The following is a 25,302-nucleotide window of genomic DNA, read 5'->3' as shown; positions in this document are numbered from 1 at the left end:
CAAGTGGACAAGCTCACTACACCCTCTCAGGATTCCCACCAGGGCCCCAGCAGCCTTCCAGGCATCTGCTCTGCAGGAAGTCCAAGGCCTGGTTCCTCCCTCTTCTGAGTCCTGGCTACCCCTGCCCTGTTTAAGGAAGCTCATCTCTCTATGGAGGGACAGAGGCTTTACAGAAGATGCCGGTTTTCAGAGAGCAACCAAGACCCTTAAGGAATCCCTTTCTTCAAGCTGGAAACCCTTACCTCTCTGTGACTGGAGACCCCTCAGGCTTCCGGGAGATGATGTAGCGGCAGCTCAGCCCCGCATCCTTCACCATCTGATCTCCCAGGAACTCAGCCAGGCGCTTGGCTGTGCTGATGGATGTCGACTTCTGCTCCCCATAATCTTCCAGCTTCCGAGACATGGAACGGTTCTCAGAGATCAGCTCGAACAGTTCGGAATCAGGCATGTTAGCTGCCTGGAGAGAGAGGCAACAGGTAAAAATATCATACAGAGGAAGGGAGCACCACCCTGAGCTCACCCAAGACTTTCTCCATGTGAAACTGCGTTTATCTAGCCTGATGAGCTGAAGGCAGTGATGAGTGTCTCATACCACTGCACAGCAACACGCCACACACAAAACCTTAACTTTATTAAACTGTGCAGGAAAATATCAAGAAACATTTATTGAGCTTTTAGTACCAAGACTGCAGAATAATAGGAAAGACAAATAATTGCTTTTTGTCCAAAAAGGAATAGAAAGACAGGGAAAGGAGGAACCAGGAGGGAGAAAAGAAGAGAGACATAGGCAGGTTGGACAGCAGATGGACCAACCAAGGAACCAGCCACTTTCTTCAACGATGAGGAGCCCAAGGGGCCTGTCTGAGGTCGAATAGCTTACAACTGGCTCATTATCATGCTAATATTTGTTTCCTTCACAGAATTCTGTCACTGGACACAAAAGTTAAGGGGGATTCGGGGTAGCCCTGGCACTAAGGAAGTTATGGGATTTCATCAGAATTAGCCTTGAATTCATCTGTCACCTTGCTTACCGGGACTCTGACTCCAGGACCCTCAGGGCCAGGAGAGGAGCCTTACCTTGCTGTATAGTACGTCCAGCCAGTAATCAGCCACCTTGGCAACAGAGCCATACACTTCTTCTAGGGTGCTGCCCTTAAGAAAGGCCTCAAACACTGAGGACTGGAAGATTTTAATCAGCTGCAGCTCCCCACGGCGTTTGACCTCAAAGCCCTTAAGCTCAGCCAGGGAACCATCCTCATTGAACACGGCATACCTAGAAACATAGGCAAAGAGAGCAGAAGAGAGAGTCTGGGATGCTAACTGTTTCTCATCACCCCTCTGCCTTTTTCCTTCCCTTTCTCATCCTCCCTTCTAGCATCCATCAAGCAGCAAACACCTCTCTACCCTGATCTCCAAAATGAAAATGACTCAGGGCCTGCAATCTGTAGAACCAGAATATAACAGGTGGAGAACAGAGTTTGTGGGTGTCAAGAAAAGCTTTCCAAATTGAATCAAAAACTCAAGAAACCAGAATCGAGGTCTGTTCCCATTGTGGGTCCTGGTCCATTTACTAGAGAAGTTGTTAGACCTTTCCCAAGCATAAAGACTGTGGGATTCCTACCTCTTCTTCAGTTTCTTGCCTTCTTCCTTGGAGGCTGGAAGGATCATGGCAAGGTAGGGCCCATCAACCTCGAAAAAGATGCTGTTCTCTGAGCGAGTGACGTAGGTGAGTGAAGAAGGCTCAGCCAGCTCCTGGTACTGATCATTGGTAAAGCCTTCCTGCCCAGCAAGAGTGAAGAGGGGGTTGGCCTCACTCATCATCACCCAAACCTGGAGACGACCAGCTGCCCTCCAAGGGGTGGATGGATCAGCAAGCTGGGGCTTTTCCATATATAACGGACACCACTTGGCAAGGGAAAGAGGTCAAGTTCTGACATATGTCCAACGTGGATGAACCAAAGTGCTTCCTGCTTGTTCTACCAAGGTTACACAGCATGTTTCAATTCACAGGACATGCTGGAAAAGGCAAAACTATCGCACAAAAGAACACACGGGGGAACCAGGGAACGAGAAGGGCTGATAACAAAGGGGCAGCACCCAGGAGCCTTTGGGGTGGTAGGCTGTTCTATGCTGCTCTGTGACGGCAGATACATGCCTCTATGTCTGGGTCAAAACCCATAGAAGTGCTCCCTATAAAGCATTAATTTTGGACTTCCCTGGTGGTAGAGTGGATAACAATCTGCCTGTCAATGCAGAGACACAGGTTCGCTCCCTGGTCCGGAAAGATTCCACATGCTGAGGGGCAACTAAGTCTGTGTGCCACAACTACTGAGCCCGCGTGCTACAACTACTGAAGCCCATGCACCCTAGAGCTCGTGCTCCACAACAGAAGAAGCCATTGCAATGAGAAGCCCATGCCCAGTAACAAAGACCCAAAAGTAAATAAATAAAAACAACAACAAAATCGTGAATTTTACCAGAAGCAAATTAAACAACATTCAACCAGGATCTAGGGTGACCCCAAGAAAGCCTGCAGACTGGAACAAATGAACTCAACTGCACTATCATTGCTTGACAGAACCCTGCCAGAGGGCTGGTTTAAGTAACTTTGGCAAATCTCATATGGTGTGGGTGGTGTAAGATTAAAGACTGAACGCTGTACTGCGGCTGGTGGGCTTACTGCTCACAGACACACGGCTCTGAACCTACTTTACACAAATACTAGGGTTGAACAAATAAATACACACACTGGGAAAATCAGAGAAAGGTTGGTCCTGGAAAAGCTGGGAAATGCAAACAAAGCTATAGTTGAGTTACAGTGTGGTGCTGGCGTGACTTCTCAGTTCTGACAATTACACTGTGGTTTATAAGAAATAAAGAGAAGCAGGCAGGACTTCCCCGGTGGTCTAGTGATTAGGAATCTGCCTTGCAATGCAGGGGACGTGGGTCAAATCCCTGGTTTGGAAAGAGCCCTTGTGCCACGGAGTAGCTAAGCCCATGTGCCACAAACTACTGAGCCTGTGAGCTCCAAAGCCCATGCATCACAACAAAAGACCCCAGATGATGCAACAGAGATCCCAAATGCCACAACTAAGACCCATCACAGACAAATAAAAAAATAAAGAGAAGCAGGCTAAAGGATATACAGGAATTTTTGTTCTATTTTTCTAATTTTGCTGTAAGCCTGGTTATTATGCTAAACAGGAACAGAGACACAGGTAACCTTTGAACACAACATCTCTGGACAAGATGTTCAGGCTAGAGAAAGATAATCTGAAAGTCAGTGACATTCAGAAATGGGAGCACCCATTCAGAAAAGGGAGGGCCTCAGTGTAAGGGCCAATACTTTCCCCTTTCCCACACTCCTATCAGAGAGGTGGCACAAGAAACCCCAGCCCAGACAATAGGTCCTTGCTAGAGATGCAGGCTCACCTTGACCATGATGTTTAACATAGCCCCAGGGTAAGAGATGGTCACCTTGGGCTTTTTCACATTGGTGGTCTTTATGACAAAGTTTTCGGGGAAGCTGTTGGGCAGGACACACCATATTCCATCTGTGTCCAGCTCTAAGGGCCTCCTTCAGAGAAACAGAGAAATGAGACCATATGAATGGTGGGCATGGATGTCTACAGAGCAAGAACCCTGTGTCAATGCCTGACAGTAGACGAGGTTCCTCCTGGCTGGGAACCCACAAAATGAAAACTTCCCATCTCCAGCTCCATTGTCACCAGCTTGCTCCTTCTCAGCCCCTGCATCCAGCCTCCTCATCTCAGGCCATACCCCTCAAGTCCCAGCAGCTGGTGGCCAAGTGCAGCACTCACCCGATTTGCTCGATCAGCTCCCGCGCCTGGGTGATAATGTTGGCCCCTGTGAAGCAGACGATGCCAGCCATCTCCATGGAGTACCAGCGCGCCCTGGGGGGACAGTCACAGCTGAGGGGCGGGGGAGGGGGCACCCTCGAGAAGCACGTTAGAGGAGTTAGGGTTGGGAGGAGTGGACATCTGAAGCAGGGAAGGAGAACTAGGGTGGGATTTAGTTCTGTGCTGAGGATACTCCTCTGTTCCTACTTCAGAGCAGTGCTCAGCTCAGGAAAGTTCTGAAAGGATGCAGCATGCTGCCACGGCAAAAGCTCATGACCTCAGCTCAGCAGGACTCTCCAGGGCAGTGGCCGAGAGAGACCCCTTGAGTTCCCTCCCACTCTCCCAGGCACCACCTCATGCCTTCCTTGTTCTCCCAAACCCCACACTCATCCTCTTGACTTCTTAGGCAAAACACCAGCCCACCTGGCTCAGCACTCACATCAGGTCTCACAGGTGTCAAGTGATCTGAGGCCAGGCCCTCCTGCCCCAGGGAACTCTGCTCAGGTGCTAGCCTGCTCTCAGCCCCTCCCTCTCTGCCATTAAAAAGCAACAACAAATAAACAAAACCACTTTCCCTCAAACCAATCCCTGGCCCCACCACCACCTTGCTCCTTCAGGGCCACCCATGTTGACCCTCCTGGGTTCCACACACAACAGCTAGGCCTCACCTTCAATGACCTGCTCTGCCGAGGCCCCCACCCACCTGGCTGCTGGTTCACTGGACACACTCAGGCCCCATCTTGCCTCATCCTCTTTTGGCACCCTACCCTGGGAACATACTCCATGTTGGCTTTAAGACCTCCCCCATTCCTGGCTTTCTTGACTTCTCAGAAGACGTTACACCCCTCACTAGTCATATGCCGTGGAGCAGGAAGTGGCAAGCCACTCCAGTATTCTTGCCAGGATAATCCCGTGGACAGAGGAGTCTGGCAGGCTACAGTCCATGGAGTCACAAAGAGTTGGACGTGACTGAGCACGCATGTACTAGTCATATGCCAGAGACTACCAAAGCGTTCTGCAGCCCGGGATGCTCCGAAGGACACGTCCAGGAGTGCCGACGCCCCAGACGCCCAGAACCCTGGGTCAGTGTGACCTCAACCCCACCCACCGCCCTCTCCCGCACTCCTCGAACAAGGCCCTGCCTCGCCCCGCTCGCTCAGGCCCACAGGCCCCGCCAGGCAAGTGCCTACCCCTTGCGCATGACGTAGCCATAGAAGGAGTTGAGGATGCACTTGTGCGCCAGCTGCAGGGAGTCGTACAGGACCTCCATGTTCCTGCAGCGCTTCGCCTCTGCCGCGTCCCCCGCCTCCACGGCTGCGGACAGCTTCTTTTTCCACACCTGCGACCCACACAGAGACTGATCACCTCCTGGTCTCTTCCACCTCACATTCTGTACATAGGCCCAAGGTTTTGATATTTTGAAAATTTCAAATCTATAGAAAACTTCACACACACAAAAAAAGTACAACAAAGACCATATATCAGAGAGGTCACTGTTGATACATTTTGCCATATTTCCTTTATTCCACTCTAGAGAAAAACTCTATTGGCACAACCAAAGGCAAGTTGAAGCTATCATGACCTGACCCCCCTAAATACTTTAGCAAAAAATTTCCAGGAACAAGGACATTCTATATAGCCTCAACACTATACTACACCTGAGAAATTTAACATGGATATATCAGCTTATCCCCCCATAATGTCTGCATGCTTTGCTCACCTACCCTGAAACACTTTCAATCTAGAACTGCCCCATGTAAGACAGATATCCTGAAAGGACTTATGAACACAAAGAAACATATCAATATTACATTTTTATTACTTGTGAAACTAAGGACTAGGAGAAAATACTTTGTGATAGCAACAATCCACTTCGACACCTCAGACTTGGGGCAATTTCAACCCCCACAGAACAGAATCCAGAACCTGGCAGCTAACTGGAGAAGCAGATGAAATCTACACCTCAAGACCAGTGACAGAGGCAGGGGTTTCACCCCACCAAAGAGGCCCAGAGGCTCCCAATCCAAGTAGTTACTTAATTTAATCTCTTAATGCACTCGATGGGCTGAGTTATAGGGTTTCTCAAAAAACAGAACTCAGAAACCACTGACAGGCTGAAAGCAAAGTGCACATTCTTAGAGGCAACATCTGAGAATAACAATTTACTCCTTAGCCAATACTTACGGACCAACAACTGTTTTATCAGACACTACACCAACTGCTGGAAGATGGACACAGCTGTGCTAACAAGGGCTGTGTGCTATTGTAAATGGTTTCGAAGGAAATGTTTCGTCACTGTGGTGGTGGTTACACAGGTGTATGCATTTGTCAAAATCTATAGAACTGCCCACCTGAAAGGGTCAGACTTACCCCACATCCATTTTACCTCAATAAAGTAGACATGGTCACCACCAGGGAGGGTGAGAGACAGGGATGTGACTCAGGGGTCTCTGAACTCACTTCTGGCCTGAGTGGCATTTCTTTCTGTTTGCTAGGCTAGCTGCTGTCACAGTGGTCAAACACTGGATATTCTCCTTCATCTCAGCACATTCCACTGTTACTCCCCCACCTGATGTCTTTTCAGTACCTAGAAGAGGGTCTGGCACAGAACAGGTGCTCACCCAACGTGCTGAGTGATAAAAATTTGTATCACACTGGAGGACATCAGACTGTTACTGCTGAGGGGAGTGGGGAAGGGACATGCAGGACCCCAGTAATGCCCAGTGCCAGTCAGGGCTGGGGTGAGGGCGGGAGGCACAACATGGTGACACCCATCTCTCGCATCCACACAAGCTGAACCTCCTGGGATGCTGAGCTTCTAAGAGGCCAATGGACAGCTCAGCTCCCAGCACACTACGAGGCTTGCGTTTGGCAGGTTAGCTCCTTCTGCTTCACCATGACAAAGCGAGTCTTAGCTAACAGGAACTGTGGGGCGGGCTTGTGACACTGCACTGACAGATTCCATGATATGAATGGCCATGCAGAAGTGTCCCAGGATGAGGAGTCAGGCCCATCTGTGTCTTATTAACTTAGAGGGAGCAAGAGCTACTTAGGAGGGCCCTAGTAAAAGTGACTGATAAAGAAATGCAGGGAAGGCCATATATATTTCAGCAAATTCCCCATCCAATGTGAGAAGAAAAAAATTTTTAAAGGTTTGGAATTTAAAGAACAACAACAACAAAAAAACCCCACAAGATATTTATCGAGTGCCTACTATGTGCCAGGCACTGTGCTAGATTCTAAAACATAAGATGGACAGTGACAACACTGTCAACACTCATCTGATGAGGAAGATAGATGAACACGTAACTCAACAGTTTAATTAAGATACTGAGGCAGTATGACGATTCCTCTAAAGATTAAAAATACAATTACCACATGATTCAGCAATTCTACTTCTGTGTATATACCCAAAAGAACTAAAAGTAGGATCTCAAAGAGATGTCTGCATACCCATGCTCACAGCAGAATTATTCAAAATACCTAAAACATGGAAGCAACCCAACTATTCATCAATGGGTGAATGGATAAATAAAATGTCCATACAATGGAGTATTATTCAGCCTTAAAAAGGAAATTCTGATACATGGATGGTAATGATAATTTGCAATGTGAATGTACTTAATGCCACTGATCTGTACACTTAAAGAATGTTAAATTTCATGTTGTGCATATTTTACCATGGTAAAAATACAAAGTTAACAATGATAATAAATAACAAAGCCTGATGATGACAGTCTATCAGGACAGTTCAGGATGTGAAGAATGAGTCTAGTGGTGAAGGAAGGTCTCAGAAAAAAACTCAATATGCTTAAATATAAAACAATTACCTGTTGATATTACAACTGAGGTACTGCTATGTATTTCCCCAGTCCTACTGATGAAACATGTCAGTAAACACACTCCCCTCACCCCGGTCAGAGGCTGGCAAAGTAAAGAGACACACCTGTACACACAAAGCAATGGACCACACACGTACGGTGCACACCCTCAGTCTCTGCTGCAGGCAAACACAGCTCAGATCCAGGAAAACTTATTTATAAACGTGGCCAGCCCAGCCGTAATTTGCTGACCCTTGCTCTAAATAATTACTTTAAAAGCAGTCATTCAGAATAGCTTCGAGGCCCCAGGCCCTTAATTCTTCAAAGTTAAAAACAACTGCATGCTTATTGTCTGAGTGCATGCACTGGGCCCAGAGATATGGAGTAACACATTCAGAGAGTGCGGAGCAAGGATTTTCACCTCAGAAACTAGATCCTGCTCCAACCTCACAAAGGTCGGCTCACCTTATGGAGACCTTTGAACTCGTAGCGTCTGTCCCGAAAAGCGCGTACAGTGTCCACATAGAAGGAGTTCTCCCGCTGGCAGATGGTGGTGAGACGCTCTTCCACCTTGGTCACGTGGATTTTCTTGTATGCCTTCCTGCAGTAATCTGGGGCACAATTGAGAATCGGGGGCACGTGAGACTCCACATGGGGGACAGGCCTCCTGGACACAGCCAAAGAAAGCTAGGGAGTGGATGCCAACAAACATGGGCTTTTTGGGTTAACTCAAAGGAGCAGAAAACTCAGAAAGACAAGCTGCTAATGAATCACATCAACAGGCAGCCCTGTGAACAGACCAAACACACAAAGACGGCAGGAAGGAGGGTTTGGGAGCTGGAAACTCGCAGAAGAACAAATGACAAAAGGAAGCCTATAGGACGAACTAGTTCACAGTGGTCTCATCTACTTCAACAACTGGTTCGACTGACCTCAAGGTGTGACACACCAACATGGCCCAACTGCTCACCTGCCAGCCTCCGCTTCTCATATTTAGCCTGCTCCTCACGGGACAGCTCGTGAAATGCCCGGGCTGGGCCCTCGGGGGTCAAGGGAGGGAACTTCTCTGACTCCAGTTGGTGCTGGATCCGATGATACTCACTGCGACTGGCTGGCACTATAAAGAGTGTTGGAAGAGAGGATGTGACAGAGACCCGCCCACCTGCTTCCTGCTGAGCAGCCCCCCAGGGCCGACACTCACTGAATTCACCCCTCCACTGCCAGGCCATCTTCCTCTGGCAGTTCGCTCCAGGCTTGTTGAAGTCGCAGGCTGCACAGGTGGCCTCGTCCACCATGGCAGAGGGCTGTAAGGGGACAGGAAGAGAGTCATTAGGGTTTAGGCAGAAAGAGCTTGATTCTGACATGAGAATGTGTCTCACCTGCAGGCGGTTCGTCAAGATGATGTTGGGATACATGGCCCCCACGTCCAGGTGGTAGATGAGGGGGCACTCAATTCGGTTAGGAACATCTTTCAGGGAGGTGAGCTTGGCCTTAATCTGATCACACACCTACAGAGAAAGTGGAAAGAAGTGAAGGCTGGTGACCAAGATGGAAGCTGGAGACTATACAGAGTAACAGAGAAAACACCATGGGTCCCAAATGGACGACAGACAACAGGCACCAACACACCAGACCCTGGAGGTACAGGACAGAGCACCACAGCACGGGAAGCAGCAGTCTCCACCCCAAGAGAACTCTGGAGTCGGGAGAGAAATGTGTAATATGTGGCCTCATATGGCACAGCCCGTCTGCTAGCAACTGGGGGACCCGCTAGATTACCAACAGCCACACTTCCTGGGTGCCCCGAGTGCCCCCACAGTGCAGGCGAGTGACACACCATCAATGTCCCTGCAACTCCTCATCTAACGTATGAGAAGTTTCAAGTTAGTATGGACTCAAGAACGAGCCCTCTGAGACCAAACACCATGCTCTCAACTGTGATACTAGATGGTTTCCAGCATTACTTTATAAACCAATGAATCAAGATTCTGTTTCCAGCCAAGGCTCTGGGCCTAAAAACCCTCCTGACACCAAACACATAGAAATCCTAAATGAAATATGAAAACTATCCCTGTAAATGCAGATGTGAGCTTCTAAGTTATCCCCAGAGAACAAATGTGATGAGGAGATTCAGCATCAGAGCAGTGAGTTGACTCTGGTGTCTGGCAGAGGCCGGGCCCTGGGTTGGAATCCCCAAGATCACCCCTAGGTTTGGTGATTCACAGGGGAAGACACAGAGCTCAATGAGCAAAGGGCAAAGGCGCTTGGGGGAAAGCTGGGAGGAGCCCAGGTCCAAGCTGGGATGAGCTCCATTCTTCTAGCAACAAGCTGTGATAACACATGAGAAGTGCTGTGAAAAGTACTATCCCCCAGGGAAGCTCATGCAGGCCCAGTGCCCAGAGTTCTTACAGGGGGCTGATCACATAGGCAACTCTGCCTGCCTGGACCAAAACCCAGACTCCCTGAAGGAAAGCAGGTGCTTAGCACAAACCACACTGCACAAACAACCTGAGCACGTGTTAGTGAGACATTCTTATTAGAGGAAGGTGAGAAACCTCTTGAAGCCCGAGTTCCCGGACACTGGCTGAGGGCAGCCATGCAGCAGGCCTTTCTGAGGTTCACGGCCTCAGGCCTGTGCCGCGAGCTCTTTACCTCACATTTCTCTTGCTGCCTCAAGGAGGGGAAAGCTACACACAACAAAAGGGAGACAAAACGCACAGCCCCAAATAAAGGCAGGACTGTCAAAAGCCACTTCCATAAAAGAATAAACTACAGCAAGTCTGCTCACCATGTCTATTTTGGACTCCGGGCAAAGAAAACATCTTCCCTGAGCATTTATCAAAACAGGCACTAACAGGTCTCCACTGGCTCTGGGACTCTCCAGCCAAGGAACCAGGTAAGAAGGGGCATCGGGCCCATGTTACTTTTGGGAAACCCGGAAGAAACTGTCAAACTACTAATAGCCCTCCTACTGAAGAGGAGTTCAGATTCCAAAACTGCAGAGCGACTGGACTTCCCTAGATGTCCAGTGGTTAAGACTCTGCGCTTCCAATGCAGGGGCTGGTGCATGTTTGATCCCTGATTAGGGAACTAAGCTTCCACAGGCCATGTGGCACATCCAGCAAGGAAAAAAATGTCTCAAAATTGTAAAGCATGGGAAAAAAAACCCCACCATGACTGAGAGCAGACACGGTGGGAGGAGAACCCTAAGAACAGAGAATAAACCTCCTGGAATAAACATGGTAAAATAAGGCTAGTTAAAGATAAGTGAATAGATAAAATCTAAAACACAGAAGAGAAACAACAAGGGCCTACTGTATAGCACAGAGAATTATATTCAGTCCTTATAATAACCTATAATGTGAAAGAATCTGAAAAAGAATACATGGGTACACACACACACGGGCTTCCCTGGTGGTTCTTGAATTCACCTGTCAATTCAGGAGACACAAGAAATACTTCCTGATCCCTGGGTCAGGAAGATTCCCTGGAGAAGGAAACAGCAACCCAACTCCAATATTCTCGCCTGGGAAATCTCATGGACAGAGGAGCCAGGCAGGCTACAAGTCCATGGGGTATGAAGAGTCGGACATGACTTAGTGACTAAACAACAGCAACAGTAATTCAGTTACATGGAATTCCCTGGTGGCCCAGTGGTTAGGACTCTGTGCTTCACTGTAGGGGGTATGCACTCGATCCCTGGTTAGGGAACTAAGATCCTGCAAGCTATGTGGCAGAGCCAAAAAAAGGGGGGGAAAAAAAAAAGAATATGTGTGTGTGTGTGTGTGTGTGTGTGTGTGTCTTAAAAACCTGAATCACTTTGCTGTATACCTGAAACATTATAAATCAGTATACTTCAATAAAAAGTTTTAAAAAATAAAACACAGGAAGAGAAAGTCCACTATAAAGAAATAAATAAAGTGCATTTGAAAAAAAAACAACAGAGAGCTTCTAGAAATAAAAATATTGTCCTAAAACACAAAAACAGTCACTGAAACTAAAAAAGACTGATCAGGCTTCTGATAGTCATATACTTTTATTTTCTCTCCCTAATGTAACACCTAAATCAGAACATTAGATATGTACTTATTTGATAAGTTCATTTTGTCCAAAACTTATGCAACAAGAAATGCAACATTAAAACTTGAGAACTACTGTACTTGGGAGTTATTCTGAGAAAAGTTGGCTTTAAAAAAAAACACCTTTAGATCTGGGGTCAGCAAACCTCTGTGAAGGACCAGATAATAAATATTTCAGGTTTTGTGGCTACGGTCTACTTTTTCTTTTAAAATATTTTAAAAACATGAAAACCATTCTTAGCTTGCTGACTGTACAAAAACAGCCCTTCTGTATTATAGCTTGCCAACCTCTGGACATTCAAAGTTTAAGTTGGAAAACATCTAAATTACACAAAAATCAACCAGAAGAAAAAAGGAGTATCTATCAAGTAGAACAGGAAATACCAGAAACATAATACTTACTGTTTCTAACTGAATTTTAAGCAAATGAACCATTCAGAGAACAATTCCCCCATCCTTCTCTGTGCTAGGGCAGGCTCTGAAATGCTGCTTGGAGAGGGAAGATGAGACAACAGTAGTGGGAAGGCCAGGATGACACCTGGACAGGTCAGACGCTGCTGTGTGCCCCCAGCTGACACCTCCCACCAGCTGTCACCACACCACTGCTGAGACGGTCACTCAGGAATGCAAAGGTGAACCTGCCACCCTTTCCCTAAAGACCCTAGGCCACCCTACAGAGAACAATTTCAGGGACTTTGGATGACCACCTGTCATCTAGAAAAAGCCCACGTCCAAATTCACTAAGGTGTCTGGGGTCCCTCCAATTAGCACACCTTCAGCCCATTCCTCACTCATTTCATTGGTCCATAGACTTGAAAGTAGTATCTTTGGGGAATTCCTTTGTGGTCCAGTGGTTACGACTCAGAGCTCTCACTGCCAGGGGCCTGGGTCCGATCTCTGGTTGGGGAACTAAGATCCCACAGGCCTCATGTCAAGGCCAAAAAAGCAGTATCTTTGTTTTGTTCAAGTTGCTCTTTAACTCCTATTTGTCATTCAGCCTACATTCTCTTCTTCCCAAGTTGGTTCATGGAAAGTTCCCAAAGCATATGATAGCTGTAGCTGACAAGAGCTTCACAGAACTTTGTACTATGCAGAGCACGTGCACACGTTCTTGCTTGAACTTTGCCTGGTGAATATGTTACGCTTCTTGAAATCAATCCTAGAACTGTTAAGAACTGCAAACCACTCGAGTAGCTGAATATGCCGAAGCAGGGCCTGACAGAGACCCAAGATGTGTCACATCCAAGGGAACAGGACCAGCACAGCAGGCGGTGCCTGGTACCCCTGGTCTTGTGACACACTTTGCAAACGGTGCTTTCTAACTACTATGTGAAGGACTTTGCAGTTACGATATTTTACCCTGTAATTTGTAGGAATTCCTATCATCATTTTTAAAGTCTACAGACAGAAAAAAAGTAAAAACCTCCAATGGCTCCTTGCTGCCTACAAGACACAGTTGTATCTACCCTTACACTTGCCTCCCTCTCCCACATCAGCCTACCACTTTGTTCTGAAAGCCATCGCCTCCTCTGTGAAAATCTCCTGTTCACAAAGTCGAGTCCCTCACTGTGAACACTATGCTGTCCTGTCCTGACTACACCAGACCAGGCCCCATGTCCTGTCTTGGCGACCAAGCACTATCACACAGTAGGTGCACATGAATAGGCCACTGAAAGAAGCCACTCTGCAAGGCAGGGCATGTAAACAGACTGTTCTCCCCACATCACTTCCCCGAGCCTGTGCATCACCTCTTGGAAGTTGATGACTTGCTCCATGGGCACCTTCTCCTCTTCCTCGATGGCGTGACGCATGGTTTTCTCCACCCGCTGCAGCAGGAAGTCAAAGGCAGCAGGATTCTAATACAAACAATCAAGACAGGATGTGAGAAAGACAGGAAAATGGCCTCACACCACATAACCTATACCTCAGGTGGGAGTCTATCAACAGAACACTCCAGAAGGAGCAGCACCCTAAAGGGCAGGCCAGACAAAGGACAGCTGGTGAGGAGTCCACGGGTGAGAAGGGGGCGAGGACTTTATTTCAGCCCTTGTGACTGGGTCCCTCCTGGGTCCTCCCACAGCACTGGCAGGATGAGGCCCAGCCTCAGGAGGGGCGCACCATCCGGAACCGGCAGGGGATGTCGCTGCGGAACACGCCCGACTCCAGGGCTTCCACGTGGCCACCCACGTAGGTCTCAGCATCCAGCACGTGGCCGTCATCTGTCAGCTTGTTGAACTCTTGCTCCTGCTTGTTGGGGAAGACGATGTTGGCATGGAAGGCCTGCACCATCAGCAAGGCCTCGCACAGCGTCCCGGAGCCTTTCCGCAGCACCTACCGGGAAACACCAGGCTGTGAGGCAAACACGGAAATCCAACAGCTGCACCCACACCAGCTGCCTGGGACCACCCTGTCAGGCAGTGGGCCAGGAGAGGCACTGACCTCATCTGGCTCCATGGGGATGATGGTACACAGGGCGAATATAAACGGGTGGACATACTTCATGTACAGGTAGTATGTGGCCACTGCGTCCGAGACCGAGTAGGTGGCCAGAGTCTAAAAAGAGGACATCAGACAGTAAGGTCAGTGAGGGATCCGGTGGCCGCCACCCCCCTGCAGAAGGTGACTCAGCGAGGCAGCACACGTGCCTGGGGCTGCTCAGTGGCCATCCGGCACATGTCTTCGGGGTCCAATTCCACGGGGTCGTAGCCCAGCTTGGCTTTGGCCGCCGCCTTGAGGTTGTGGCTGCCCACTGGCAGGTAACTGTCCCTCTTCACCCACCTGGAAAGGAGAAGGAAAGCAAAAGCCAGAGATAATTCTGAGACAAACCCTAGGAATCTACAAGACATGGCAAAGCTGGACAGTCTACAGGAAGATGCAGGGTCCTGACAGGTACCCCAAAAGATCACCAAGACCTCACATGGTGTAGGCCCCTTGTGAAAAGCTTTCACCTGGACCCAGTCAACTTCACGGACAAACCCACAAACACAAGGAGACAACACAGCCGGTCCTTCTAGTCCTTGCGAGGCCTTCCTCTCACCCTCACAGAGAAATACAAAGGGGACCAGGCAGGAACCTGCCGTCTGAACTTCTAGATTCCTCCACAGCTTATCGGCTACAGGTACTGCCAGGCTCTGCCCTGCTCTCCCTGCCCCTCACACCCTGCTGCCAAACTCCCGTCCTCCTCTAACACAATCCCTTCTGTGTAAAAACACTCAAGACCCCCTCGTTCCCATCTCCACCTCTTCCTTCCTCACAACTCAGCCCCAAGACAGACACCACTATATCTCTAGGACTCACAATTTCCTACTGGCAGCATCCAATCTCACGTTCTGTGGCCTCTGCTCTGTGGGTCATCCTCCCCCTCAGAAACGCCCCGCTGAAGGATCCCCAGTATTGCTGCCTCCACTGAAGAACCCTACCTCTCTTTTACTTCTCTTACTTTGAAAAAAATATTTATTTATTTGACTGTACAGAGTCTTAGCTGCAGCCATGAGGGATCTTTAATCTTTGTTGTAGTATGTGGGACCTTTTTTAAAAAATTCATTTTTCTGGCTGCACTGGGTCTTTGGTGCTGCGCGTGAACTTTCTCTAGTTGTGGCGAGCAAGGGTTACTCTTCATTGCGGTGGCTTCTCTTGCTATGGAGCATGGTCTCCAAGTCTGCGAGCTCAGTAGTTGTGGAGTATGGGCTTACTTGCCCCTTGGCATGTAAATCTTCCCAGAGCAGGGATCAAACCCACGTGGCTTGCATTGGCAGGCAGATTCTCAGCCACTGAACCACCAGGAAAGTCCCTATTTCTCTTCTTGAGAATCCATCAACTATCAAGTTTTTTGGTCTTATCACCGAACCCCAGTCTCCAGATCCTCCGTATGGATAGGGCTCCCAGGTCTGCTTTTATTCTGAACCTGAGCTCTGCCCTATTTCCCCAGGAGCCCAGCCCAAGCCCTGAGAACCAGAGTTTCCTAATGCCTCTCGCACCTGTCCCCAAATCTACAGATCCCCAAGTCCTCAACTCTCAGATATCTTAAGACCAGCCTTCTCTTCACTCCTGTTCATGTTGCAACCCGCCTGCCCCTTCAATCCATGCACCATAACACCAGGGGTAAGGAGAAAATTCATCAAGCTTTAAATGTGTCAGTGGCTCCCCATGCCACCAAAATAAAACCAACCTCCTCACTGGGCACAGGAAGCCCACAAGACCTTTCTCTCCAGCCTTCCTTCTCGGCTCTCTGGGCCACCTCACACACTTGTCCTGAGTCTGGACACCCTAGCCTATCTGGACACCATACTTGTTCTTCAAGAGAGCCTGGCTGCCACATCCCAACCTAATGCAGGGAAGCCAAGGCCCCTCTGTGACCTCCCACAGCACCAGACCTCACTCTACCAGGTCTTTCGTTCTGGTCTGGTTTCTATACCCTGGGGACCAGCCAGCAGCCACTGTCCTCTCAGGGGACAGGAGCTACTTCTCGGCAGCTTCGGTCCTCTCAGGGGACAGGAGCTACTTCTCGGCAGCTTCGGTAAGAAGGTGTGGGAAGGACCAGTGTGTATCAGGGAGTCTCACTTACAGAAAGCCCTCATGAGACACTGCGCTGAGCCACCACGTGAGCTGCAGGGCCTACCTGAGACAGTCCATGTGGATACACTGGGGTGATTTGTACTCCCCCTGGCTGTCTTTCTGGAACCCTATCTCCTGGTACATGCTCAGTCCATGGACCGCTGCTCTGGCCTCCACAAACGGCCTAAGGACAAGAGGACAGACAAGAACATGGGACAGTGAGTCTCTAATTTCCACAGGGGCCAGGAAGACTTCCCCAGGGGACACCTCACACCATCTCCTCTTAAACAGGGTGAGCAGCTCACCCATGCTACCAAGTGGCGCTTCCCCATTGCTCCCTCCCCTTTTCTGACTCACCAGTCAAAAAAGTCCCCATTATAGGTGACCATGACGGTGGGTTTGGCCTCTTGGATGTGTTCAAACCATCTTTGGATTAGATGAACCTGAATTTAACAAATTTTGGCAGTCAAGTGGTTACTTTACTCTTCCTCAAGTGATTTTAACACCTCTCCAAAGCTGAGGAGTAACAGTTCACATGACCCCTTTATTTCCACCCTAACCTTATGTGAACGAGGACCAACCACTGGGGATTGAACCCAGATGCTATTACGATTAAACGAATGCTGAGGTCTGAGAGGGTCATCATGCCTGCCTCCTCTTCCTATTCCCAAACATCAGGCACTTTCCCAAGTGGCATCTCTACCTCATCAGGCTCATTGAAGACACAGAAGGGTCCTTCATATTCTGGCTTGGGAGTGAACTCGAAATCTTCTATATCTTCTGAGACAATCTCCCTGTTGGTGATGAGGTAGCCCTGGGAAGTTCATTAGCAGTCAGTGCCAGTCACAGAAACAAAGACCAAGACACACCTCCCACACGCAGCCTGGAGACTCTTGCTACAAAACCTTTGCAGCAACTTGAAACACCATGGCTTTCCCAAAAAAGACAGGCTACTTAATCCTAAGATTTGCCTGGAAGGCAGAGAGTGGCTAGACGCCAGAATAGCTTGCTTGCTCACTTGTGTGGGCTCCATTCACTCATTAGTCACCAAACAAATACGAACCACGGGAGGACACTGTTCAGGTTTGGAGACCAGAGTTGGTTCTGGTTCACAGAGAGCTCACATTCCAGAAGGCACCCACTCACCTGACCATCAATCATATAGGAAATCATCATAATCTGGTCGGTCTCAGCATCTGGAAACTTGAGGGGCAGTTTGGTTGTCTCAATGTCAAATGCTAAAACCACAGGGTCCTGAAGGGACAAAATGTAGCATTAAGTTGGCCAAGAACCAAGCTGAGCTCTGGAGACCCTGGTGGTTCTCTTGACACCCATGACAACTCCACCTCTACTGCCAGTTACTAAAAGCAAGAGTTGAGCTGCTGTGGGGAAAGGTCCAGGAAAAAACAGGACAGGCATCTTGGGGTGGACTGATCTACCATGATGATATGAAAACTGGAACATACAAGATAAGGCTGGAGCCACTGTTCACAGGAAAAGTCTAGAATTACAGAACACTTGAGTCTCAAGACACTTTAAAATGAATCACCTCATTTTGACCTTTATGACAACTTTGACAGAAGACTGTGATACAGAACTGACAATCTCATCTTAGATGTGAGAAAACAGAGTATAAACTATGCCAAGATCACAAAGCTGTTCCTGAACCAGTTTTGAATCCAATTTTCAACATAACACTTTGCTCTTAACCATCAAAAATGGAAGAGGGAAGAGCTTTCCCTCAAATGTTCAGATCCAGCCTAGCTCAAATACTGACAGCACACGATGATATATATGTGCAAGGTTAGAAACTGATAAAAAATACCAATTATTTAAAAATTCTTTTAAGAATGTATTTGAGGAAAAAGAAGCAAACCAATCTCGAAATCAAATTCACCTTTCACCTTTCTCGCCAGAAACAACTGAAAAGTTTAGGATGGAGGAAATGCAAGCAGTACTTACTGGTCGTTCAACGAGGTCATCGCGGCGGGCAATTTCCACTGGAAAGGCACTTCCTCGGTACCGGACATTGTACCAGTGAGCCTGAAGGACATGTGGTGCATTAACCAAAGATTTCTACACCTGTCCAGGGAAGTCTACTCTATGGATCTATCCTTCAATATCACCTCCTGGCTGTCAGTAACTACCCCCATGCAACAGACCACTTACCACGTGGATCTTCAGGTCGATGGAGAGACGGATGTGGTAAGGTACATCATACTCTCGCATGTCCACAATGTTGTCCATCTGGTCGGCAATCTTCTTAGAAGTTTCCTCTTCATCAATAATTACACTGCTTCCTTGCAGAACACTGCAAAATAAAGAGACTAACTTTTTCAACTATACTCTGCTAGGGATGGAAGCGGGGAAAGGCCAGAGTCCACACAATGTAAACACAAAGGTTTATAAGGTGGCTGAGATGATCAGGACAGGCCCTTTTTAAGAAATGACCCCCATCCGACCAAGCTGCAGGCCACAGACACAAGGAAGTTCAGTACACTTAGGACATGCATTTTATTGGATGAAAGTTCCACCCCAATTAAAAGAGCAAAGAATAAAGGAGACTATTACTCGTAAGTCGTGTCTACAGATGTGACCCACTTTCACTGAGGCTATTTCTTCATCAAAAAAACAAAGACGGCAGGAACAGGCCCACCCAGCACGAGCGTCATAAGGTAACATGCTCACAAGCTCTTAGCATAGTGAAGTGACTGGTAAACAGTAACTATTTCTGTGTCATAATTATTCTTATCATATCTGAGTGGGAATCACTGTCACTAGAATATTCACTCCAGTATTAGTCCACTAAGCTTCCAAATACTGAATGGACTATTAAGGGGAAGAAAAAGGCAATGAGTTTTAGAGAAGGCTCAGGCCTCTGGGGACTCAGTCTCTGGATACAACTTGCAGTATTCTGAAAAGTCATTGATGAGCCACTGGGCAGGGGGTGCTGGTGCAGAAACATCCAGGGTCCTAAACTGATCTACTTTTGCCAGAGGATACAATTAGCTGTTTTCCAAAATCATCATAAATTTCTGCATGTCTTTTTTCAGTTGATTAACAATGTTGTATTACTGCTACACAGCAAAATGATCCAGTTATATACATAAACACATTGTTTTAAAAACTGTTTTCCATTATCATTTATCACAGGATGTTGAATACAGTTTCCTATGTTATACAGTAGGACCTTGTTGTTTATCCATCCTATATATAGTAGCTAGCATCTGCTACCCCAAACTCCCAATCCACTCCTACCCCATGGCAACCACAAGTCTGTTTTCTATGTCTGCGAGGTTATTTTTGTTTCATAGATAAGTTCATTTGTCAAATTTTAGATTCCACATATTAAATGTTATCACATGATATTTGTCTTTCTCTGATTTACTTCACTTAGTATGATAATCTCCAAGTCTACCCATGTTGCTGCAAATGGCATTATTCCATTCTTTTTTATGGCTGAGTAGTATTCCACTGTATATATGAGCCACAGCTTTATCCACTCATCCGTTCATGGACATTTAGATTGTTTCCATGTCTCAGTTACTGTGAGCAGTGCTGCTATGAACTCAGGGGTGAATGTGTCTTTTTGAATTATAGTTTCACCTGGATATATGCCCAGGTGTAGGACTGCTGGGTCATATGGCAACTCTATTGCTAGTTTTTGGAGGAACCTCCATGTTGTTCTCCAAAGTGGCTGGATCAATTTACATTCCTCCCAATAACTTAAGAGCGTTGCCTTTTCTCACACCTTCTCTAGTGTTTGTTATTTGCACACTTTTTAACGATGACCAGCATGAGGTGGTACCTCATTATAGTTCCAATTTGCATTTCTCTAACATTTAGAGATGTTATGCATCTCTTCATGTACCTGTTGGCCATCTGGTATGTTGAAGTCATCGTAACTTTTAATTAGCCAAGATTTCTTCTTAATTTCTTACCCTGTTTCTTATTACTGTTGATGTTTAAATGTTTAATGAACAGTGTTTGTTGTCCTTTAAATTTCTCTGTATAATAACCAGGGTTCTCTGGAGAGGATGTGCTACATAAATCTAGATATTTAATAAAATTTGCAGACATCTTAACGCTTTCTAAAAACCATGAAAACAGACTCTGTTATGGTGGTGGGATTAGAAATCTAAAATGTCTTTATTGTTACAGAAACTCAGTTTGAAGCCAAATCTATCCCCATGTAAGAAAGGAGGAACAGCTGAACTACAACCTGGGAATCCACCATTAATTTAACACAAAGGGAACATATAAGAAAGTCTAACTAATTGCTCATAAGTGTTTCACATTGAACAAAGCCAGTCATTAAGGTAACTTTATTGCTGAGTTTTCCCATGTCCTGTTCATCTTGTAAACTTAGAATAAATGGGAAACAGTCTTATGAACCAACTGGCTGCTTTGCTTATGTGAACGAAGCTTACCTGGAGAGCATAGTTGTGTAGGCATCACTGGCATGACCCTGATCCCGGTTTTTCTTCACAGCTGGGGAGATCTCCTTCCTCACTTTGACGAGGTCCTCCACGGTGTTGAAGGACAGCTTAATATAATTTCGTTTCAAACCAACCAAGTGATTTGGCTACAGAGTGAAGAGATGGTGTTCATGAGTTCAAGAGAAAAAAATACTACGTTGGAGAGAGAAAATAAGGGGAGTATGAGTCAAAGGTACATAAATGAGGTGAAGAGTTGGCAACTCCAAAGCAACTTGTTCAGCTCTGCACGTGGCACCAACAATGCCACTAGAGTTTTTGAGGAGGAGGTAGGGACAGTCATGAAAGTCCATCATCTATACTGCCCCACAGGTACCAAACATGTCCTCCCCCATCTCACCCCATGGGCAGAGCAGACCCAGCCTAATCTACCCCGGAAGGGCTGGGTGATACTCACCAGGTCCAGATCCTCCTTAGGGACAGTCTCTACTTTGGCAATTTTACCCTGAAACTTCTTAGAAAGAAAAGACGAAACTTCTCGCTCACAACCCTAAATCAGGAACAGAACGAAAAGATGTCCCATTAGTAAAATCTATTTCCTTCCTTGCCTGTTTCTCTAGAAGCCTCTTTATTTCCAGTTTTGACTCTCCCACAAGATGAGGCTCAGGTCATTTGACCTAATGCCATAAACCACAGACCTACCTTTCTGGTTGCAATGTAGAAATATGGCTTGTAGGGCAAGGCCACCTGCAAGAATCACAGCCCATTTGGGGTGATGACAAAGAAAAAAAGGAGAAAAATGAAGATAGGCTGTTTTTATTTTATGTGTGAGCAGCCTAGATTCAATGCATCATTGACCTGGACATATCTTAAGAGAGATGATACAATAGAAAACTAGACCTGCACATATCACAAGGGCAAGAGTCTAAGAGACACAATACTGCTCATGTTTCAGTCTTCCTGAGCTAGCTTCTCTTAGGACATCTTAAGTGGAGACTAGTGTGGCTCCATGGGGCCCATGTTCCTAAAGAAGTTCAGGCAGCTGCCTGCTACAAGTCTCCCATAATCCCTCTCTCCTCACAGCTGCAGAGCTAAAAGGACACATATCATTTTGGGCCCAGTTATGCCTTATCACTGAGTGGTTTTTAGCTTCTTGGGGTTCAAGGGCCTTACCTTAAATCTGCTCCCATCGTCTTGAATAAAGTAGTAATCCACAGCACTAACTAAGCGTTTATCTTCATCTAAAATCTCAGTCTGCAAGAGAGTCGGTCAACAAGAGCACAAGGTTTTCCTCTACAAAGTAAAAGAGCCTTTTCCTCCTTCTCTGGGAAACTGAGTACTTTAAAAACAAAACCTTTCTCCACCTTTGCATAAACTCTACCAAACCCATTCACGAGAATCATGTCATAACAGCATCCAGATGGGAATCTCTCTGTCTCTTCCTCACCTTTGAAAGCTTTATTCTTATGGGTAACAGGGACGCCCCTCACCTTTGTTATTCCAGTGACCTCTTAATGACCAGGAGAAGACCCAGACAAGTTAAAGAGGTAAGCAGGAGAGCTGCAAACAATCCCATCTCTACCTGGATGGTCCACAACATGTTCCCACCAGGTGTCACCTACTCTTCAGATAAGGGCTGTGCTGCCCTCCTGAATGGGAGGAGGAAGATGGAGGAAAAGCACAGGAGCTTACAGGGTGCATGTTGATGAGCCAGCCTGTCTTCTCACCCGGCTCCTTGAGTCTCTCAAAACCAAACCGCAGATCCATCTTATCTGTCCACTGACTGCGCTCCAGGCGCTTGAGTGCGGAGACAGAGGAAGAGGGGCCATCATCCCTGAGTGAAAGGAGGGAAATCCAGCCTCCACTGATCATGACACTCTACACCCGCAACCCTCAGCCCACCCAGTGTAAGCATTTCAGATGTGACACGGTAGGAGCACCCCTGAAAAATGCTCATTAAGAAAACAGGACTCATAGGAAAAATATGACTGGGACGTCATATTGTTTGACATCATACTGACGTTAAAACTTGTTTAACTATGTAACTAGAACACTAATAAAAACAATCTTGGCTGGACATGCTGCCTCATGGGGTAGTTAAAAAAATGCATAAAGCCCAGTATTGCAATCCTGAGCAGTTATCCCAGACAAAAGAAAACTCATGTTCACACAAAAAACTTGCATGTGCACATTCACTGCAACTTTTTCATTATAGACAAAAAGTGGAAACAACCCAGATACTCTTCAACAGGTGAATAGTTAACCTGTGTTATATCCTTCCCATGGAATACAATTCACCAGTAACAAACTTATTGATACATGCAATAACCTAGAATGGTTTCAAAGGAATTAGGCTGAGTGAAAAAACCAACTCCCCCAAATTACATACTTTATTCCACTTATATAACATTCTTTAGAGATGAAGAGATTAGCCATTAATGGAGGAAGGGAGATAGATGGCTGCGGCTATAAAAAGGTAGCGTAAGGGACCTTTGGGTCAGAACTGTTCTGTAATTGACTGTGGTGGTGGTCACGAACACAGAAAGTGCACAGAACTAAATCTACACACATGTAAACGAGTGTTCATGCATTGTTGTATCATGTCAATTTCCTGGTTGTGACACTGCACTCTAGTTATGTCAGCTGTTACCACTGGGGGAAATTAGGTTAAGGGATCTCTGTGTAATTTCTTTTTTTTTCTTTAATTTTTTTTTCCATTTACTTTTATTAGTTGGAGGCTAATTACTTTACAATATTGTAGTGGTTTTTGCCATACATTGACATGAATCAGCCACGGATTTACACGTGTTCCCCTTCCGCCTCCCTCTCCATTCCATCCCTCTGGGTCTTCCCTCTGTGTAATTTCTTACAACTGCTAAGAACCTACAATTATCTCAAAAAGTTTTCTCTATTTTTAAAATGATGGTACCCAAATGTATTATTAGTTTGTTTCTTGCAAAAAAAATGCAATTAACCATATTCGACCACACAGGATTTTCAGAACTTGGGTTTGATCCATGGTCCAGGAAGACCCCACACGCCGTGGAGGACCACAACCACCGAGCCTGTGCTCCAGGGCCCGGGAGCCCATGTGCTGCAACTACTAAAGCCGGGGCACCTAGAGCCCATGTTCCGCAACAAGAGAAGCCACGGCGACGAGAAAGCCTGCTCACTGTAACTAGACAGTAGCTATGGCTCGCTGGTTCTCTGCAAGTAGAGGGAAGCTCCGGCAGCAATGAAGACCCAGCACAGCCAATAAATAAATAAGTAATTTTTTAAAAAATAAAGAATGACCAAGTTGGAGACTACTTCTACCAAAAATCAACAGTGATGATTAAATCACATGATACATATGATGTGCAGACAGAATTTTTTGTAGAGTGCGTGCTTGATAAATAGCATTTGTGATATTTATTGAAGACCAACAGAAACAGAGAGAAATACTCACTTTTTGTTGTCTTCAACATAAAAATTCTGTAATGTCAGAGTTATTTGAGATAACTTGAATGAACTAATTCATTTGTGTTTTCAAGTCTTGTAATTTGAGTCGGAAAAATACTTACTGAACCCTTTTCAAGGCGCATGTAAATGAACACAGCACTCATACAACCACCAGGGGGCTGCAGCACATCTGGGGAAGTGTATCTCGTGCTAGGAAAGTGAAACCAGGATGGCTGCAGTGTGCTGGGCTGCGCAGTTCAGTATCTGAGTGCACAGAGAAAGCTATGTTCCATGCTAAGCCATTTTCTCTTTTAGCTGGCTTATAACACTGAAAGGTAGCTTTAATTTCTATACAGCAAAGTCAATAACCATGTTTTACAGAGTTGTTTGTTTAAATGCCTAACACAAGAGGCAAGGTCCTGGTTTATGACTGTTGAGTAGAGGAGAAAAGTGTAGCCTGCCACCTGAGATTGGAGGGAGGCACTGGTACAGGCACTCAGATAAAATTTTCTGCAAACAGAGCCAACAGGGCACACATCTGTGCCGCATTCCAGCCAAGGGCTCTTTCCTTCTCTACTGAAGATGGTTTACTTCTACTCGATTCTGACCCCCTTGCCTAGGGAAAACTGCAAATGAACCAATACAATCTCCACATTTTACTGATATTCTCCTGTTTGCCAAACTACATGTGAGCAAACTAGGGTTACAGAAATACCTGTCGTGGTAGAATAAACTGTACCTTAAAAGTATGATATACCTTCTGGGACACCTGAGTCTGGATGTTGGAAGAACCACATGTGAATAAAAATGGGGATATAACATTGTTCAGTGTGAGAGGAACTATCTCAACTGAAAAGGGAAATCACTTTCCAGCTCAGTTACATTTGCCTCAACCCTCCCAAGCCTTTCTCAGCTTAGGGTTAAATAACTGTTCATATAGATTTTATCATAAACCTTAAATTAAGTACTTGACAAAGACTTTCCATCAACAGAACTATCCAAACCTATTTTGATTCCAGAGATTAAAATAATCCCCCCAAAATAAAATAAAATAAAATAATCCCAAATTGTTCACAATCTTTTAATTTCACAGGTGTGATCCCATCTAGAT

The 25,302-nt window shown here is 46.5% G+C and overlaps 1 protein-coding gene across 6 annotated transcripts in view; it reads right to left on the bottom strand.

Annotated features, from left to right (window-relative positions):
• Positions 1-25,302, bottom strand: part of POLE (DNA polymerase epsilon, catalytic subunit) — a 54,426-nt gene that overhangs the window by 27,518 nt on the left and 1,606 nt on the right. For all 6 annotated transcript variants that reach the window (XM_070474983.1, XM_020905687.2, XM_020905688.2 and 3 more), the window contains exons 2-26: positions 22,443-22,584; positions 21,924-22,004; positions 21,453-21,497; positions 21,208-21,300; positions 20,745-20,899; positions 18,484-18,625; positions 18,277-18,357; positions 17,461-17,568; positions 17,018-17,128; positions 16,672-16,757; positions 16,379-16,498; positions 14,406-14,538; positions 14,200-14,313; positions 13,879-14,091; positions 13,509-13,616; positions 9,061-9,189; positions 8,883-8,985; positions 8,652-8,798; positions 8,147-8,292; positions 5,051-5,199; positions 3,822-3,914; positions 3,433-3,577; positions 1,622-1,779; positions 1,078-1,273; positions 243-457 (exon numbers count right to left, since the gene is read on the bottom strand). In XM_070474983.1, the coding sequence (XP_070331084.1) occupies positions 243-457; positions 1,078-1,273; positions 1,622-1,779; positions 3,433-3,577; positions 3,822-3,914; positions 5,051-5,199; positions 8,147-8,292; positions 8,652-8,798; positions 8,883-8,985; positions 9,061-9,189; positions 13,509-13,616; positions 13,879-14,091; positions 14,200-14,313; positions 14,406-14,538; positions 16,379-16,498; positions 16,672-16,757; positions 17,018-17,128; positions 17,461-17,568; positions 18,277-18,357; positions 18,484-18,625; positions 20,745-20,899; positions 21,208-21,300; positions 21,453-21,497; positions 21,924-22,004; positions 22,443-22,584 (3,213 nt within the window). The remainder of the gene's footprint in view (positions 1-242; positions 458-1,077; positions 1,274-1,621; positions 1,780-3,432; positions 3,578-3,821; positions 3,915-5,050; positions 5,200-8,146; positions 8,293-8,651; positions 8,799-8,882; positions 8,986-9,060; positions 9,190-13,508; positions 13,617-13,878; positions 14,092-14,199; positions 14,314-14,405; positions 14,539-16,378; positions 16,499-16,671; positions 16,758-17,017; positions 17,129-17,460; positions 17,569-18,276; positions 18,358-18,483; positions 18,626-20,744; positions 20,900-21,207; positions 21,301-21,452; positions 21,498-21,923; positions 22,005-22,442; positions 22,585-25,302) is intronic.

Source organism: Odocoileus virginianus, chromosome 12 (genome assembly GCF_023699985.2).
Source record: "Odocoileus virginianus isolate 20LAN1187 ecotype Illinois chromosome 12, Ovbor_1.2, whole genome shotgun sequence".
Lineage (NCBI taxonomy): Eukaryota > Metazoa > Chordata > Mammalia > Artiodactyla > Cervidae > Odocoileus > Odocoileus virginianus.
This window is presented reverse-complemented; position numbering and strand designations above follow the sequence as displayed.